Source organism: Lygodium microphyllum, chromosome 23 (genome assembly GCF_053477565.2).
Source record: "Lygodium microphyllum isolate KBCC chromosome 23, Lygodium_microphyllum_v1.1.10, whole genome shotgun sequence".
NCBI classification, from domain to species: Eukaryota; Viridiplantae; Streptophyta; class Polypodiopsida; order Schizaeales; family Lygodiaceae; genus Lygodium; species Lygodium microphyllum.
In genome coordinates this window covers 106,722,049-106,738,301 of record NC_141157.1, presented here as the reverse complement: position 1 = coordinate 106,738,301, position 16,253 = coordinate 106,722,049, and the positions used below count along the sequence as shown (strand labels likewise).

At 39.8% G+C, this 16,253-nt stretch overlaps 1 protein-coding gene across 4 annotated transcripts; it reads left to right on the top strand.

Annotated features, from left to right (window-relative positions):
• The first annotated feature begins 701 nt into the window (after positions 1-701).
• On the top strand, positions 702-13,384 carry LOC148016590 (uncharacterized). Of its 4 annotated transcripts, none has more exons than XM_087664868.1 (24): positions 702-859; positions 1,261-1,333; positions 2,219-2,261; positions 2,346-2,473; positions 4,135-4,227; positions 4,332-4,433; positions 4,554-4,646; positions 4,794-4,889; positions 4,998-5,090; positions 5,935-6,069; positions 6,226-6,360; positions 6,533-6,637; positions 6,875-6,994; positions 8,759-8,998; positions 9,428-9,655; positions 9,762-9,890; positions 9,972-10,060; positions 10,147-10,264; positions 10,337-10,455; positions 11,179-11,257; positions 11,338-11,426; positions 11,854-12,047; positions 12,137-12,214; positions 12,806-13,384. In XM_087664868.1, the coding sequence occupies exons 2-24, from the start codon at positions 1,304-1,306 to the stop codon at positions 12,832-12,834; spliced, it is 2,565 nt and encodes an 854-aa protein (XP_087520994.1). In that variant the 5' UTR covers positions 702-859; positions 1,261-1,303; the 3' UTR covers positions 12,835-13,384. The 4 variants fall into 4 exon arrangements, with proteins under 4 accessions (XP_087520994.1, XP_087520993.1, XP_087520995.1 ...); XM_087664867.1 differs by having other exon boundaries at positions 11,854-12,056; XM_087664869.1 differs by lacking the exon at positions 4,135-4,227 and having other exon boundaries at positions 11,854-12,056.
• The last annotated feature ends 2,869 nt before the right edge of the window (positions 13,385-16,253 follow it).

The window sequence follows — 16,253 nt, the reverse complement described above, 5'->3', positions numbered from 1 at the left end:
TTGCACCTTTGGCTAGTGGTGTTGGTAGATGACATAACCAGAAGTACAACTTTTTACAATGAAATGATGACGCCTCCAAGAAAGGGGGGCGGGGAAGGGAGTGTCATGATAGAGGGATGCATCCACACCATTGGAAACCAAGGTGTTGATGGGCAAAGGAAGAGGAGGTAGTGACAAGGCTTGCTCCACCATGGCAAAGGAGAGAGTATCACACCAGGAGCCTCTTGTAACTTGTTGCATTATGTATGATTTGCATCTTCAGGTCGAGGGTAACATTGTAGCTTTGAATCATTTGTAGGGCAAGTCAATGAAGAGGCTCAATGGTGGCAACAGAGAAATACCAATCGAGATTGTGCCTTTGTAGTAGAGAAAAAGTATTATATTAACATGAATTTGAGTTTTTATAAGTTTAGTTGTTTACCTTTTATGATTGCTGGGGTTTTGCACATTAGCGCGTGTGGAGTACACCATTTTTTGCACACAAAGTGCGATGTTTGTTGCTTTCTTTTACAAAAAGAAGAAGCAACAATGCAAGTGAGCGAGGTGTAACCTCACGAGCTTGAAGTGCAGTTTGCGGGCCCTAGCCAGTGTGGTGTAAAATTCTTGAAAAGATACAAGCTGGGTAAGTGACTGCTCAACTAATAAGACTACTTTAGTTGTCTATGAGTACTAAGAGTCTTAGATATTTTATCTGCAGACAAAAGCCCTAAATCAAAAGCCCTACATACCAACTCGTCCTTTTGAGAGAAGAGGCACTCAAAACTCTTTCTCTTCTAGGCCTCTTCCGTTCAGGAGAGAGTTGTATCTGCCATCGCTTCTCGACGCGTGTTTCCTGTCGAAGCTTCAACAGAGAACAGAGGTATGGCCTGTTTTGCCCTCTCCCCTTCCCCCCTTCCCCCCCCTCGTCTCCCCGTACCTCAACATAGCTGGGCTTTAGTTCTTCTTTGATAGCTTAGATTGAAGCCTTGCTTGGTGCAAATATGCGTCCCCCGTGGCCTTTCGTACGGCTCTGCGACATCGTGCCCTAGCTCAGAGGTTTTGTACGGAGAGATTGTTTAATGTGTGACGGGCTTTCGGATGTGTTTTGTTGTTTGCTGCCGCTCTGTGACCTTCCTTTCGGAAAAATCGTTTTACGTTTTACACTCTCTTAAATGTCCACTCTTTCTACTCTCTCATTCGATACCTAGTGTTCTCTCTCTTAATGTTGAACCCGCTGCCACATTTTTACATTCTCGGCTGACAGTTTTATCGTTACTTCAGTGAGTAATTGGGAGCCTCTGCGGGACCATAACGGGGTCTTGTGATGGGGAAGTCCAAGAAGAATGCTGTCGAGGTATGTTACCAATTTTCTGGAGTTAAAAGTGTTGTCTTTATGGTTGTGCAAGTGATTGCATTGCAAGTGCCAGTTTTGATCACAGCAACTAATTTGCACAAATTTTCTCTTGAAGCTTTTGAGGTTTTGCTTTGGTTGTACATCAATGTTGTGGCATCAAATGCATCTGCCTGTTAGAGTTGATTCTGTTAACTCTCGATGTATTTTTACTTTGACTGTGGCTAAAAATATTGTCTTCATGGTTATGTAAGTGTTAGCATTGTGAATATGAGCTTTGATCACAGTAGCTCTTTTGCACAAAATATGCTCTTGGAGCCATTTTTGGAGCTGGGTTCTGAGGTCTTTCTTGTGTTGTACACCAATGTTGTGGAATTGAATGCAACTGCCTGTTAGTGTTGATTGTGATAGTTTGAATCAGTCTGAAGAGCTGTTGCTTGAGGTTGATGCCTCATGCAGTTGCTTTGGAACTTGCCAGTATTTTTATTCACATCTCTTAGATTGTTCTAGTTATGAAGGATTGTCATGGATTGCAAATTTGAGCTTACTTTTGTTTCTTCTGATGTTGCTGTACTGTATCCTGGTCCGTTGTTGTGATGAGTTTTTGCTGTATTATGTACTTGCAGTGTAACTTGGTGCTTGTGCTGTGATATTAGGTGCAATATTGCAGGCATTGTGTGCTCTTGATTTGAATTTCCTTGTTTCATATATTTTGTGTTTTTTTAAAACTCAGCAAAGATTTGTGGATTCTGCAACATATCACAGTTCCTTTTTGAGTTCTTGTTGATGCCAGGATTTGATCTAAGGAAGTTTAACATTCACAAATCTATGAGATTTTGTTGTATCTGATCGACATGTTTTGTGCTGATGAATGGTTGCACACTGCAGGTTTCCGCCCCAATGGGTATTGAGTCTGGAGGTTTAAAAAAAGGTTGGAACACTTTTTGAGTGTTTCTGTTTTTGAAATTGCCATATTTCATGTTATTCTGATGTCAGTGGTTGATGTGTTGTCTAGGTAAAAGAGGCTTAGAGGTGGAGGAGACTGTGAAGCCATCTAAAAAGCTAAAAGCTTTAGACAATAACTCTCCTGTGACAAAACAGAAGCCTCTTCCTGGAAAGAAGCTACCACAATCAGTAGATAAGGTGGATATTGTTGTTCTTTATCATTCATTCAGTTTCATGTAACTTATTAGGCAGTGGCATGGTTCATTCTGTGTAGGTTGATGTTCTATTTGTTCAGGTATTGACGAAAGGTAACTTTACCGGGTCCTAGAGAATGTCAGAATATTTTGTCAGTTTTTGTACTTAATGGTGCACATAATGTGTGAATGCTGTGCAATCTCAGAATCTCAATGATCCTCTGCTCTTGTTTGAAATGTGCTACTGGAGATCACAGCTTTAAGTACACTTGAGTCGCTAAATGGAGACTGCTAGTGTCTCAACGATTTTCCTCTTTTGGTCTCTCAACATTGTGCCGGCTACTAATTCTCGATTACAGAGGCCTATGGTTGCTTTAATAGGAACCTCATCATTTTTCACCTCTTATGAAACTGCAGCAGGGAAGTCATTCTCAGCTTGGGAGAGTTGGTTTTGTAGCTACATGTTGATAAAAAAGACAGGCCATCTTGCTGCTCTCTGGACCATGTCCCCTCCAAGTTGCAGGCTGATTATTAATTTCAAGGACTGAACATGATGTGGAAATTCGCTTCCATCAGGAACCTAGACTGGTGCAAAGTAACATTCTGACTTCTAGTTTGGATGACTTGGTTTTCAGAATTGTTTAAAGATTGACCCTCAGCATGACAACTACGGACTATCTCTTTGTGACTCTTACAGTTAAAATGCAAACCCTTTTCTCCCTCTGGCCATCCTGTGTCAGTTGACACATCACAAATAACAGATCCCATGGATTTGGAGTTGAGGGTTGCACTTTAGTTTGGCTTGTTGCGCCCTACTGGTATCTTTAGTCCTAAAGGGGGGGGAGGGGGGGAGGTGCCTGCTTCAGGTTTTTTTTTTCTCTCTTAACTGCCCCACATGGTGGATCAACCATCTGTACATCCGTCTGCTGTGTCCATCCATATTGAGACCCTTCTGAATTTAGCCGATGTTTGACAGTGTTCTAGATGAGATTCCCTTCTGGGTCTAATCCCTATTGTCAGGAACTAGGAGAAAAATGTGGTCTGTTTTGGGATTTGATATGTTCAGTATAATGTAATCCAGCCCAAAGTAAAACAGAGTTCATTTGCAGTCAGATGAGAGCAGTGGCGCTGTACTGCAATTTTCCCTAGAAACCTGTTTCTTACAGTGTGAAAGATATGAGATGTTAACTACATCAAGTGTTGTATACCCACATAACATGTTCTGAACAAAACTTGAATCTCTGAAGAGTGAAAAGAGATCTAGCATTACAGGTGTTCAGAGTCGAGTCCATGAAATGTTCACAGGGTAGAGATTTAGCTTTTTTTCTATCCGTAGAGATGGTGCTTGTGGAGTTTTCCTAATATTGACCGAAGTATATTAATGTAGTGCAGGTTATATTCTGCATGAACTTGTATTTATTTACTCTATTTATAGAAACTTGTTTCTTGCTGTCCTCTAACTTGTAAAAAACTGTTTCCTGTGTATGAAAGTCAAATGAAACCCCTTCCATTTCTGAAACTTGTGGTTACGTCGGTGTACTTGAAGAATGCCAGGTTTACAATGAATACTTAGAAGGTGCACATGAGGTTAATTCTGCTGTCTCAGAAATGTGATACAGTTGAAATGTGCTGTCCCAAAATTGATGTGCTGTCCACTTTTGCCAGTTCTCAAAGCCTAATGTCCTCAAACCTAGAGTGAAAAAGCCATTAGCTAGTACTGTCCAAGCTGAGAGCAGTGATGAATCAACTTCAGATGAGGTGTGAAATACTCGTTTGAGATGAGATGGGATATATAACTGTTAGCCATTAGAAGAAGATGTGGCTTATAAACTTTGGTGGTACTCCCTTTCTGTGTTTTTCAGGAGCCACAAACGAAAAAACTTGTTCCTGTGAAGCCAAAAGCTCCTGTGAAACCTGACAGTTCTGATGAAAGTGACTCAGAGGAAGAGGTGAAGACTAAGAAGGTTTGCACTAAATACTTCTGAATGGAATTGCAGTCATTTTAAATTTTGATTTGTGTCATGCTGTTCCCATGTACCTGCCTGCTTTTGTTGCGAATTCAATGTCCTTGTATTTTACCACAGGCTAAAAAAGTTGTTCCTGCGAAGGCTAAAGTACCTGTGAAAGCTGATAGTTCTGAGGAAAGTGACTCAGAGGAAGAGGCTAAGATTGTGAAGGTTAGTGGTGTCTACTTAATTCATTCCCATGCCTCTGGATCCCTAAGGTGTTTTTTCACTTGCAGTCTTCAGCATTTGCTTGTTCTGGTTCACATACATGTGGTTGTGGGCCTCTTACGTGTTAAAGTTGTCTTTTTATATTTGCAGCCTTCAAAGCCTAGTGTACTTAAGCCGACAGTTAAAAAGCCATTAGCCAAGACTCTGCAAAAGGAAAGTAGTGATGATGATTCATCTTCAGATGAGGTAAATATATACTGTGCATTTTGAGCTAGGTTGATGTTGCATCTTGGATGATGATGTTTCCTTTTCGCATTGTTTGAGTCAGTATAAAGTGCATGCTTGTGTTTTTAGGAAACACAACCTAAAAAAGCAGTCTCTGGAAAAGCCAAGGTACCTGCACAAGATGAAAGCTCTGAGGAAAGTGAATCGGATGAAGAAGCTAAGGTAAATCATAGAACGGGCAGTAATAGGTATACATATGAAAGGTCAAAAGGAATTAAAATAAGCTTGATAGGGCCAAACTAGTTTAAGTGAAAGTAAATACTTCCTCAGTGCAAGGGCCACCTTGCTGAAAGCTTGGAACATCAAACAATCATTCCAGAAGCACTAGAAACTGGCTGTAATGCTTTTGTTTGCATTTTACATTCTGTGTGATGTCTGGTTCCATATGTTGATTCTTTTCCAAGCTGTGTGATTGTAGCTCAAATAATGTGGGATTGCTCAAATATTGTGTGGGATTAAGTGTGGGATAAGTGTAAGCCTTTTAAGTATACTTGTAGTGAAATGGTTGGATCTTTAAGGCCTTTTGGGGGGAACCTTTTCCAATTTGTTCAAGGAATCCTATTCTAAGTGGAGGAAGTGGCCTTGTCAAAGCTGTCTCTGTTGTGTGATTATAGTGATTAATTGCAGGATAAATGTGAGCATCGAGGTATACCTTTAGTGAAAGGGTTGGATCTCTAAGGCCTTTTGGGGGGAACCTTTTCTGATTTGTTCAAGGTATCCTCTTCTTACTGGAGGAAGTGGCTTGTCAAAGCTTTCTCTCTGCTGGTGATATCTATTAATGATCTTTACCACATAGACAAGCTGGATAGTCTAGTTTATCTTATTGGACATTGTTATAACGACAATGGTTTTCCTAGGGAAATGTCCTGTACTGGAGCTGTTCATATTGGTTTTGCTTTCAGGCCTGTTGCTTGTTTTCCTTACAATTTGTATAGCTCAAATGCCTCACTCGCAATGCTTCTAGAAAGCTATTTTTGTTTGATTGGTCCTGTTTACTTATCTACAGTCTGTGAAACCATCTGTAACTGCACCAAAGGCTAAGGTACCTCCTGCAAAGATCAGTATTGCTAAGAATGGCAAGCCATCTAGCAAGCTGGAAACTTCTTCAGAAAGCGAGGATTCTTCTGAGAGTGATGAAGAGGTGTGGGAAGTTAGCATTTTTATGTAGTATGTTTTTCATCCCTCATTTTGTGATGAGCAGTCATTAGTGTTTTTGTGATCATCATGGAGCAAAGATGTTGTTACAGGTTTGGTTATGTTGTACTTAGTTAACCAGACTAAATTGGATAATCTACAGCCTGCAAGGCCTGCTACCAAACAAGCCCCAAAAGCTGTTGTCGTTGCTGCTACTAAGAATGGGAAAAAAGCCAGCAAACAGGAGAGCTCCAAGGATGAATCTTCTGAAGATGAGTCTTCTGACAGTGATAAAGAGGTGTGTAACTACTGAATTGTGTGCTATGCCTACACTTGTGAATCGAGAATCTGAAGCAATTGGCTACAATCAGTAGAACAAGCTGTCTGACAAACTTCTAAATTCAACTTGGAGTTAATGAATTTGTGAGATTCAAACCAAGGTACTTAGGTAGAAAGTTCTTCTTGTACAGGTGCCAGCCTCAAAGCTTGGTGCAGGAAGAAAGAATGGCAAGGCAGTACCTCAGCAGGAAAGCTCATCTGATGACTCTTCGGACAGTGAGATTTCATCGGATCATGTGAGTGGGTTGTGATTTTCATACACTTTCTATGATCTATGAACATAGCAGAGTTTCTCTGCATTGGTCAGTGGGTTGCCATTTTCGTGCACTTTCTATGATTTCTGAATATTTCTGTGTTTGTGTGCACTGGAAATTGCTGGAAACTGGGTGAGATGTTGTAGTTCATCCTAAGTTGCTCTATCATGTGTGCCTCCTTTTTGATGTTTTAACATGCTTTTGAATACCTGTGTACAGCCTGTCAAAGTTGTCCCTACTGCTGGAGCAGTTAAGGGTAAAGGCACTGATGTTATAGCAAAAAAGGTTCCATCAAAAGCCGAAAGCTCTTCTGAAGAAGACTCTTCTGATAGTGATGAGGTGAGGTTTATGTGCCAGTCTTTGAATTTGATTGATGAAATAAATACTAACATAATTGAAGCCTGAATAGTGAAAAAATGACTCCTTATTTCAACTCTTTACTGGCTTGCCATTCTGTGTTTGAAGATCCCACTTGGTGAACAGGTCCTTGTTTATGTACTAGTGCTCGAATGTCCTGCACGATAAACTCAATGTGTGCATTACAAGTGCTCTGACATCTAACATGAGAACATGGTAATGTTTTGAGTAGAGTTTGTCGAATGAAAAAAACATGTTGGCTTTGCTGTTCTCTTATATCTCTCCTCAGTTTCATCTTACCTGAAGCCAGATTTATCAGCTGAGGACAAGAAGTTGTAATATAGACTTAATCTGGACCATATCATGTAGTTGTAGCCTAGGAAACATGTGCCAATGCCCCAAATCCTCCACATCAAACTTAGTATCTGGACAAAATCATGTAGCTGTAACATAGAAAACATGTGCCAATTCCCCAAATCCTGCACAACAAACTTAGTGTCTTGCAGTATCAGTGCTCTGAGATCTTACATGAAAATTATGCTAGTATTGCGAATAGAGCTTGTTTGATGCAGGAAACCTGTTGAGCTCGGACCCTTCTCTTGTTTAACTTTCCCAACCTTATATTTTTACCACCTGAAACTAGAATTGATGGCTAATTGCAGGGAGTTTTAACATCTTAAAGCTGGATAGAAGAAATCAAGTGATTGTAATCTAGAGTTCACATGACAGGACATACTATTGCTTTTCTTGTTTCATTTTTCAAACATGATTTGACTCAAGTTGAACTTGTTGTAGAGTACATTGATTTGCTATCTTTTAATTTTGGTCGTCTCCAGATGAAATCACTTGTGCATAACAAGTATAAATGTTTTGTATGTCTAAGAGTTCCTTGGTACACTAAAGGTCTTATAGCCTATTGTTCTCTTAGCTGTTTTTCTTTATTCATCACTTTGTCTTCTACTGTGGCCTCTTATCTCAATCAATGAAAAGCAGCTGCAAAGTTCAGTGAAGCCAAATATGAGAATTCAGTGCTGAAGAAAGATAAAAATCATTGGATAGTGATGAAGAGCAGCTTTTCTTATTGTTGTGTGTGTTTTTCCTTTGCATAGGTGACCACAGTTTTTCTTAAAATAGCCTTGTAAGGTCGCAATATACAATGAAGTGTGGTGTAGATATTGATGACCTGACTTCTGGACTGCTGATTATCAAGAAGTTTTGTTTCACACACCTGCAGGTCCACAGAGTGTCCGGTTCATTACTTGTCTTGCATATTTGTGATTTCATATGGTTATGGGAAAGTTACATGGCTTATGTTTGTCCTGCCAATCTACCTTTGCATGTGTTGTTGAGAGTATGTTAGAGTCTAGGCTTCAAAGTCTTAGTGTGCTTCTCTCTGCTGGATATCAGAAGCTATTTGATAGTTTTGGTGTTACCTATTGAGGTGCAAGTTTCAGGTTGGCTTTCTTGGTTTCCAAGCTTCTTGCTTCTCTCTTGAACTGCATTGCTCAAACGCTGTAATGGTTACTACGCTAGTCATTATTCTTGCAAGAAAGTGAACACAAATTTGTTGGATTGATGACGGACTCTGTTCTTCACTCCAAGTCTTTTTAATGAAGAACATAAGCCATTCTGAACCTTATTTTTGGCCGCCTCTGACGAACCCATAGAATGATTCGGTTCATTTATCCTTCTGATCTTCTTTCTTGCTTGGCCTTTTTGACTCATTTTTAATGTGACTGATCGCAGGAGGCACCAGTTGTAAAGGTTCCTGCTAAGCCTCCAGCAAAAAAAGTGGAAAGTAGTAGCGATGATGAAAGCTCTGAAGAGAGTGATGAATCTGAAGATGAAAAACCAAATCCCAAGTTAGCAGTAAGCCAAAAGCCTGTTTTAAAAAAGACTGAGAGCAGTGATGATGAAGATAGCTCGGAGGATAGTGATGAGGATGAATCAGATGAAGAACCTCAGAAGAAGAAATCTAAAGTTTTGGTGTGTACTCAATTAACTTGCAGTGTTTGTGTGCATTCTTGTTGTTGGGAATTGGTCCCACCTTAGTATAGATCAAGCCTTTTGCATTCATCATTGCCCCCCTTTCTGTTGTGTGCTTTCCTGCCAATGCAGACATGGTTGAGCTGAAATTATAGCCACTGTTTTTTCGTTTGTCAGGATGTTGGATTTGTAAAGTTAGTGTGCATAATATATTCTTAACTAATGGTCTTATATTATTCAAACTATTTGTTCTGCATTTCCAGCTTTTTCCTTGCCCCCAAGTTCTTACCTCTAGTTTCGTTCTTACCTCCAAACAGTTTCTCTTACTTCTAGCTGCTACCTAGTATGTTTTTGCCTCCAGAATAACTGGCTGTTTGACATTTCATTTATCTAGCTTGGATCTTTAATTTGCTATGTGGCTGATTACAGGCTGCATTTGTGGCTAAACCTCCGGCAAAAAAGGTTGAAAGTAGTGATGAAGATGAAAGCTCTGAAGAAAGCGATGAATCCGAAGATGAAAAACCAAAACGAGAGTTGGCAGCCCAACAAAAGCCCCCTGTGAAAAAGATCAAGAGCAGCAACGAGGAAGATAGCTCAGATGAAAGTGATGAGAGCGACTCTGATGAAGAACCCCAGAAAAAGAAAACAAAACTTGAGGTGTGCATGTGCTTGCAAGCCTTACCAAGCTTGCCATAGTCTGAGAAATGTGCAATCCTGTCCCGTGCTGTTATTCTATCCCTCATTGTGAGATTTGCCATTTCAGGTTTCAGCAGGAGCGAAAGCCTCTGCCAATGGTGCTGCTGAGAGCAGTGAGGAAGACGATGATGAGGAAGAGGACAAGAGTGACAAGAGCAAGAAAATGGACTTTGGAAAACAGCAGCAAGTCAAGGAGGTAAGCTGCAGATATTCCCTATAGAATCTCCAGGGCTCATCCAAGCTCTTTCTAACAGTGAGTTTTCTTTCATGAGCACAGCCCAAAACTCCGGTTCAAAGTGCAGCAGGGACAGGCAGTAAGACAGTGTTTGTAAAGAATCTCGCTTGGAGTGTTGATGAAAACGCTGTGTAAGGCTGTGGCTAATGCTGTCAGTGACTATTGTGTCTGAGGTACATGTATCTATGCTGGTCTAAATTTTATGTGATGGTTGCAGTCAAGAGTTCTTTGAAGATGCAGGAGAAGTCAAGGAAGTCCGACTAGCCAAACACCCTGATGGACAATTCAAGGGATTTGGGCATGTGGAGTTCACCTCTGAGGAAGCTGCTAAGAAGGTGTTCTGGAGAATTCTGTTTCATGATTGTGGCTGATTGATGGAGTGCTAATCTCTCTGCTTTTGCAACCAGGCTTGTGAGAAGTCGGGAGAATTACTTGCAGGACGAGATGTCTTTGTTGATCTAGCAAAAGAAAGGCCTCAAAGTGAAGGGAAAAGGGACTTCAGGACTCCTAGAGGAGGGGGGTTCAGGTGTGTACAAGTAACTCTTATTGGGATGTATAAAGCCTTTGCAAGGAATTTATAGATGCATTTGCTTTAATGACTAAACTTGGGAGAAGTTTTAGGATGTGCAAAAATTTACCAGACCTTTGTGCAGGAAGGCTTTTAACTTTAACTGTTTTGTTCTCTTTCTAGCTGCAATATCATCTGAAGCATCCCTCTCTTTAGTAACTGAATGCTAGAAAAATCCCCTTATTTAGAACTGCAACAGTTCTGGAAGGTTGACCTTAAATCCTCGTACTCTGTACAAGTAGTAGACAAGGCTGTCAGTGCTTAAGAAACTTTTTCCACATGCAGAAAACAATTCGGAAATGCTAGGTATGTTCCCCATTTAGGAAAATAATTAACATACTAATATGCCTGAAAGAGAGTCTGTCTCTATAATGTTAGTAAAACTCTTAGATCAAATTTTTTGCATCTCCAGTTCCAAAATATGACAATAGGGGGTGTAATTGGTGCTATACACTTGTTAGGGAACCCATTGTTGGTAGTAACCTTCTCTGTTATTGAAGTAACGGACGAGTAGTGGAGAACTACTCTGCTTAATAGCAGTTTGTGATCTTCTTTCTCGAATTGAAAGTAACTGAAAAGTGGTGCAATAGCAACTCTGCTTAACATGCTTCTCAGGACTGTGAATTGTGATGGCATTTTGTTATAATATTCTGTATTTGTGCCTCGATTGGTGGTTTTCAGTGGCAGTGGTGGACAGAGATCAGGGTCTGAGGCCACTGCATTTGTGCGGGGTTTTGACAAATTCCAGGACGAGGATACTGTACGCACAAAATCAACATACTGTGTAAGATTTTGTTTACCATGTGTTTCTTGGTCTGTAAATGTTTTAATATTTTGCAGATTCGCAACTCATTGACTGAATTTTTTGGCGAGTGTGGTGTGCAAAGAATTCGAATTCCAACTGATAGGGAGACTGGGAATATCAAGGGGTAATGTTGCTGGAGATGCCCTTTTAAGAATATGAAGTAGTTCATAATGCTTCTTTATATCAAAATCCTCACAGAGCTCCTTTCTCTGCTCACATGAGCAGTAAACATAGGCTGGCTTACCTTGTCAAGTGAATTTTACTTCATGCATACTGAAATGTTAAGGCTTAAGTCTGGCTAGCTACTACTAAAACCTGAGGATCCTGTACACAAGCTTCAGATGCTATTCAAGAATCACGCAGCAGCTAGTGATGATTTGATATGTTGAGGCCTTGCAAAGTTTGATCTGCTGTAAATATAAGCAGTAAATATAGTTCAATCCATGGACAAATTGTCTTTTGAGTTAGTGCTCTTTTTGGGTACAAGACTGAAACTAATTTTTGGAAACTGTTTTTGTTGAGTTATCTGAACCTGCTTAAATGTCTTGCAGATTTGCATACGTTGATTTTGATGACAGACAAGCCCTTTCCAAGGCTATTGAGTACAGTGGGTCGGACCTGAATGGACGGTCATTATTTATTGAAGAGGCCGGTGGTACTCCTGGACCTAGCAGTGGAGGTCGTGGACGAGGTGGTGACTTTGGAGGACGTGGAGGCCGCGGGGGACGAGGAAGGGGCGATTTTGGTGATAGGGGTAACCCTTAAATAACATGTCAGTGTATTGCAGTAGAGTTGAATTCATTGGACTCATTTCTCTATTTTTATGGCATTCAGGTAGAGGAGGGCGAGGAAGAGGAAGAGGTGGCAGAGGATTTGGAACTCCAAAAGAGAAAGTCAGTTTAGCTGGATCTGGTGAGTCATGTCCTGTACAGTAATGGAGGTGTTAAATTGGATCAGGGTGCTTTCTATATTTAGTCTTCAGGGATGTTTTGGCTTTTGCCTTGCAAGTTGGAATCAATAGGCTGCGAGTCAGATATTGTTGTGGACTAGTTTAGTGTTGAAAGGTAATTGTGGGTATCCATGGGTGTGGTTTTCCACCTATTTATTTAGACTTACACTATTTTGAATTATTTCGAGTCAGTCTCATAGATATGCATTGATCTATTAACTTTGGATGTAACAAATAATGTTCTTGGGAGGATTTGGTATTCATGAGGGAGGTTTTAGTTGTCGATCTTCATGAGGGAGGCTATAGTCGATCTTATCTGTGCTCACCAAAAACATTTGTGATAGCACTTTAAAAGACCTTTTTAACTCAAATTTGGAAGGATTCTTGCACAAAATTACGAACTTGTCAGCTTTGTAACTGAAATAATATAAATAAAAGTCTACAGACTTCAAATTTTAAAGGACGTATTGAAATTCTGTCAATCCATTTTCCATTAAACCTCAGCTTTTTGTGATCATTGGATCTGATGGTGAGCAATTTTTGGATTCCTGTAGGGAAAAAGACTACTTTTGGAGATGACTGAGAGAATGGGTTAAAAAGTGATCATGCTCATGAAGACCATAAGCATCCTTGCTAATCCAATTTTACTGGCGATCAAAGGATGTATGGCATCACCCGGAATTCTCAGTATTAACCTGGTACCGGCTGTCAGTGGAAGATCAGTAGGATGTTTGTTACCTTTCTGCTGAGATCGCCATGAGCTAAGGAAATACGTGTCTGATCATTCTAATAAGAACATGTACTTGGGAGAACTTCCCTTGTTTGAAGTTTAACAGCTTTAATTTTCACGATTGAATATATTTTGGGGGCTTTGGATCTGCACAGCAGTGCTTGACAGGTCAATTTTGGTCACTTGTATACATCTTTTGTATATGGGAAAGACACAGCCATAGTTTGAGAATGCTCTGAGATTGAGGTGTGTAACATTCAATATGCTGCTGTACTGAATCATCTTTTGTTGGGATGAAATTACCAACAATGAAGTACGTGAACCAGTGTCCTGAATGTAAAGCTTTACATTTCTTGTCTGAAGAAAACATTTCTGAACTAATTGGCGTCATTTTATTCCTTAATTCTGAGCGGATACTGAGTACTTACGTCTTCAACACACCCAGTTCACCTGCAATTTAAGTTCACAATTCCAACTATCCCTGTAGAGCAACCACCACGAAGAAAGGAGGTAGCAAAAATTCTGCGACTCCGAATTTTGAACTTGCACTTCATCTTAATCTATGTATATTGCAATCTTTGATTTTCTTCTGTGACATTTGTCAAAAATATTTTCAGATCTCAATCATGAAGTATCAAATTGCTTGAACTTCAGAGTAACAAATAGAGTTTTGTAAGCCAGAATTAATGCTTAAAAAATTGGCTCTCCTGAGGTAAATTTTTACTGTGGCTGACTTTTGCCCCCTCTAGCGTAAGAGCATGGTAATAATTTGTTATACCTCAAATCTTGAAAGAAATGTGCCCAAAAAATCTGATTAAGTTAGGCCATGTTCAGTGTGGCTGGCAGGTTTTATTCATCCATCTTACCACGTTTACGACATCGTTATTTTCTTCACCATCTCAACATGAAGGTTGAAGTAATACTGTACTGTAGATATTTGTTAAAGTGCCAATCTTAAAAGAAATATGCCCAGAAAATCAGTTAGGTTGTGCCATGTCCAGTGTGGTGGTCAACTTGATTCAAACTCATCTTTTTGATCTTAACATGACGGACAAAATAATGCTAGTATATTTTTAAGTGTAAGTTAAGAAATGCTTAATTTGGGTTTGGCTTCAAAGCCTCATCAATTGCAAGCCAGCCTAATTCCCAAAGATCCTTAGGAAAATAGCATTCAATATGTTGGAAATTAATTTCTAACACCACCATTTGTAGCAATTAGATCAGGGTTAATCATCTTACAAGGCTTTGTTAGCCAGCCTCATTCCCAAAGATCCTTGATAAAATAGCATACAATGTGTTGGAAATTACTTTCTAATACCATTTGTAGCAATTTGATAAGGGTTAATTATCTTATGACAAGGCGTTAATGATAAAATGTCAAGTGCGACATGATTGTTAGCCAGCCTCATCCCCAAAGTCCTTAGGAAAATAGCATACAATGCGTTGGAAATTACTTTCTAATACCATTTGTAGCAATTTGATGAGGGTTAATTATCTTATGACAAGGTGTTAATGATAAAACATCAAGTGCGACATGAAGCTCCTACAAGATATATTGAAGGATTGCAACTTGACCTTGGAGGTATTTGTAAAGATAACATTGATAGGGTCAATTGGCCTGAAAGGAATGGTACCTTGATATCTTTCTATGTGAGCCTAAATCTTGATACTTTGCAAATTGATGTTGAAACTCTTAAGAGATAATGTGATAGGGCCAATTCAATGAAAGAAATGTAAGGTTAACAAGGCAACATGGTTTGCTTGGATGAAAATTTATGCGAAAGGAACGAATACTCAAGAACATCCATAATTGAACTAGAAACTAGAAAGGACAAATACTCTTTCATGGTTGTAAAACAACTTTTGAAAGGTACAAGGACAATGTTTGCATATATGAGTGGTCATGGGTGAAGAAGAGGCATTAACTACAAAAATAGGGATTTTAATGAATTTGTGGTGTTATGAGTTCTCTACGTTAGTGTTGGATATACTTCATGTCTAGAGGAGTCTTGTTAAAGGTCTTGTGGTGGCTTTCAGTTAGAATGTGAAGTGTCGTGCAAAGGGAGTGCTCGTCTTTGCAAGTTTGTGAGTACCTAGTGCTAGAAGCCATGACTAGAAGTTAAGTGGATCAAGAGGAGGACAAGGAACACTTATTGATCTTTAGAAACATGAGAAAAGTTGAGAGAGAGAGAGAGAGAGAGAGAGAGAGAGAGAGAGAGAGAGAGAGAGACTCATCCCACACGAAACTCTTGTTGATAGAAGATAAAGGTTTTGCAGCACACACAGAGAGAGAGAGAGAGAGAGAGAGAGAGAGAGAGAGAGAGAGAGAGACTCATCCCACACGAAACTCTTGTTGATAGAAGATAAAGGTTTTGCAGCACACACAGAGAGAGAGAGAGAGAGAGAGAGAGAGAGAGAGAGAGAGAGAGAGAGAGTGAGTGAGTGAGTGAGAGAGAGAGAGAGACTCATCCCACACGAAACTCTTGTTGATAGAAGATAAAGGTTTTGCATTTGCAACTTTTGAAGTGGTTGGATCAATGATTGGATGAGATGGAATTGAAGCCAATTATTCTTAATAGTGGGCTTTAATTGTAGTTAATTTGGTTTCGAATATGTTTGTCTATGTATTGAGTTTAGCTTTTGTGTTAGTGGGCTTTAATTGTAGCTAATTTGCATTTGAATATGATTATGATTTTCTGTGCATGGAGTTTAGCTTTTTAGGCTTTTGAGCCTTTGGGTCTAGGTAGATTTTTTGTGTTAGTGCGCTTTAATTGTAGCTAATTTGCATTTGAATATGATTGTCTGTGTATGGAGTTTATCTTTTTAGGCTTTTGAGCCTTTGGGTCTAGGTAGATTCGCTCAATGGTGTGGCCATTAATGTCATAGGCTTGGGGTTTGACCCAAAGTCTGTTGTCCTAAATTGACAAATAGTCCTTAAGTTGCTCAATTCCTCGGCATCTATGCCTTGCTCTTGCATTAGTGATGCATAAGAGGCCATTGTGAAAATCAAATAGGACTTGATGTAGGCCGTTCCATTGCCATGTGGGGTTGTTTAAGAGCTCTTCAAAGATGGTTAGATTGGTGTTTGAGCAGTAGTAGAAACATTGCCTCCATTGGCTAAGGATCTTACATAGCTCAAGTTTGTTTTTTGGTGTTGGATAGCCTTGGAATTCAATGGTGATCGAGTTAGGGGCAATCATGAAGAGATGCATTGAAATGGATTCAATGGAAGGTTCGAGGATGAGAACTATAGGGTTCAGTGCATTTGATTG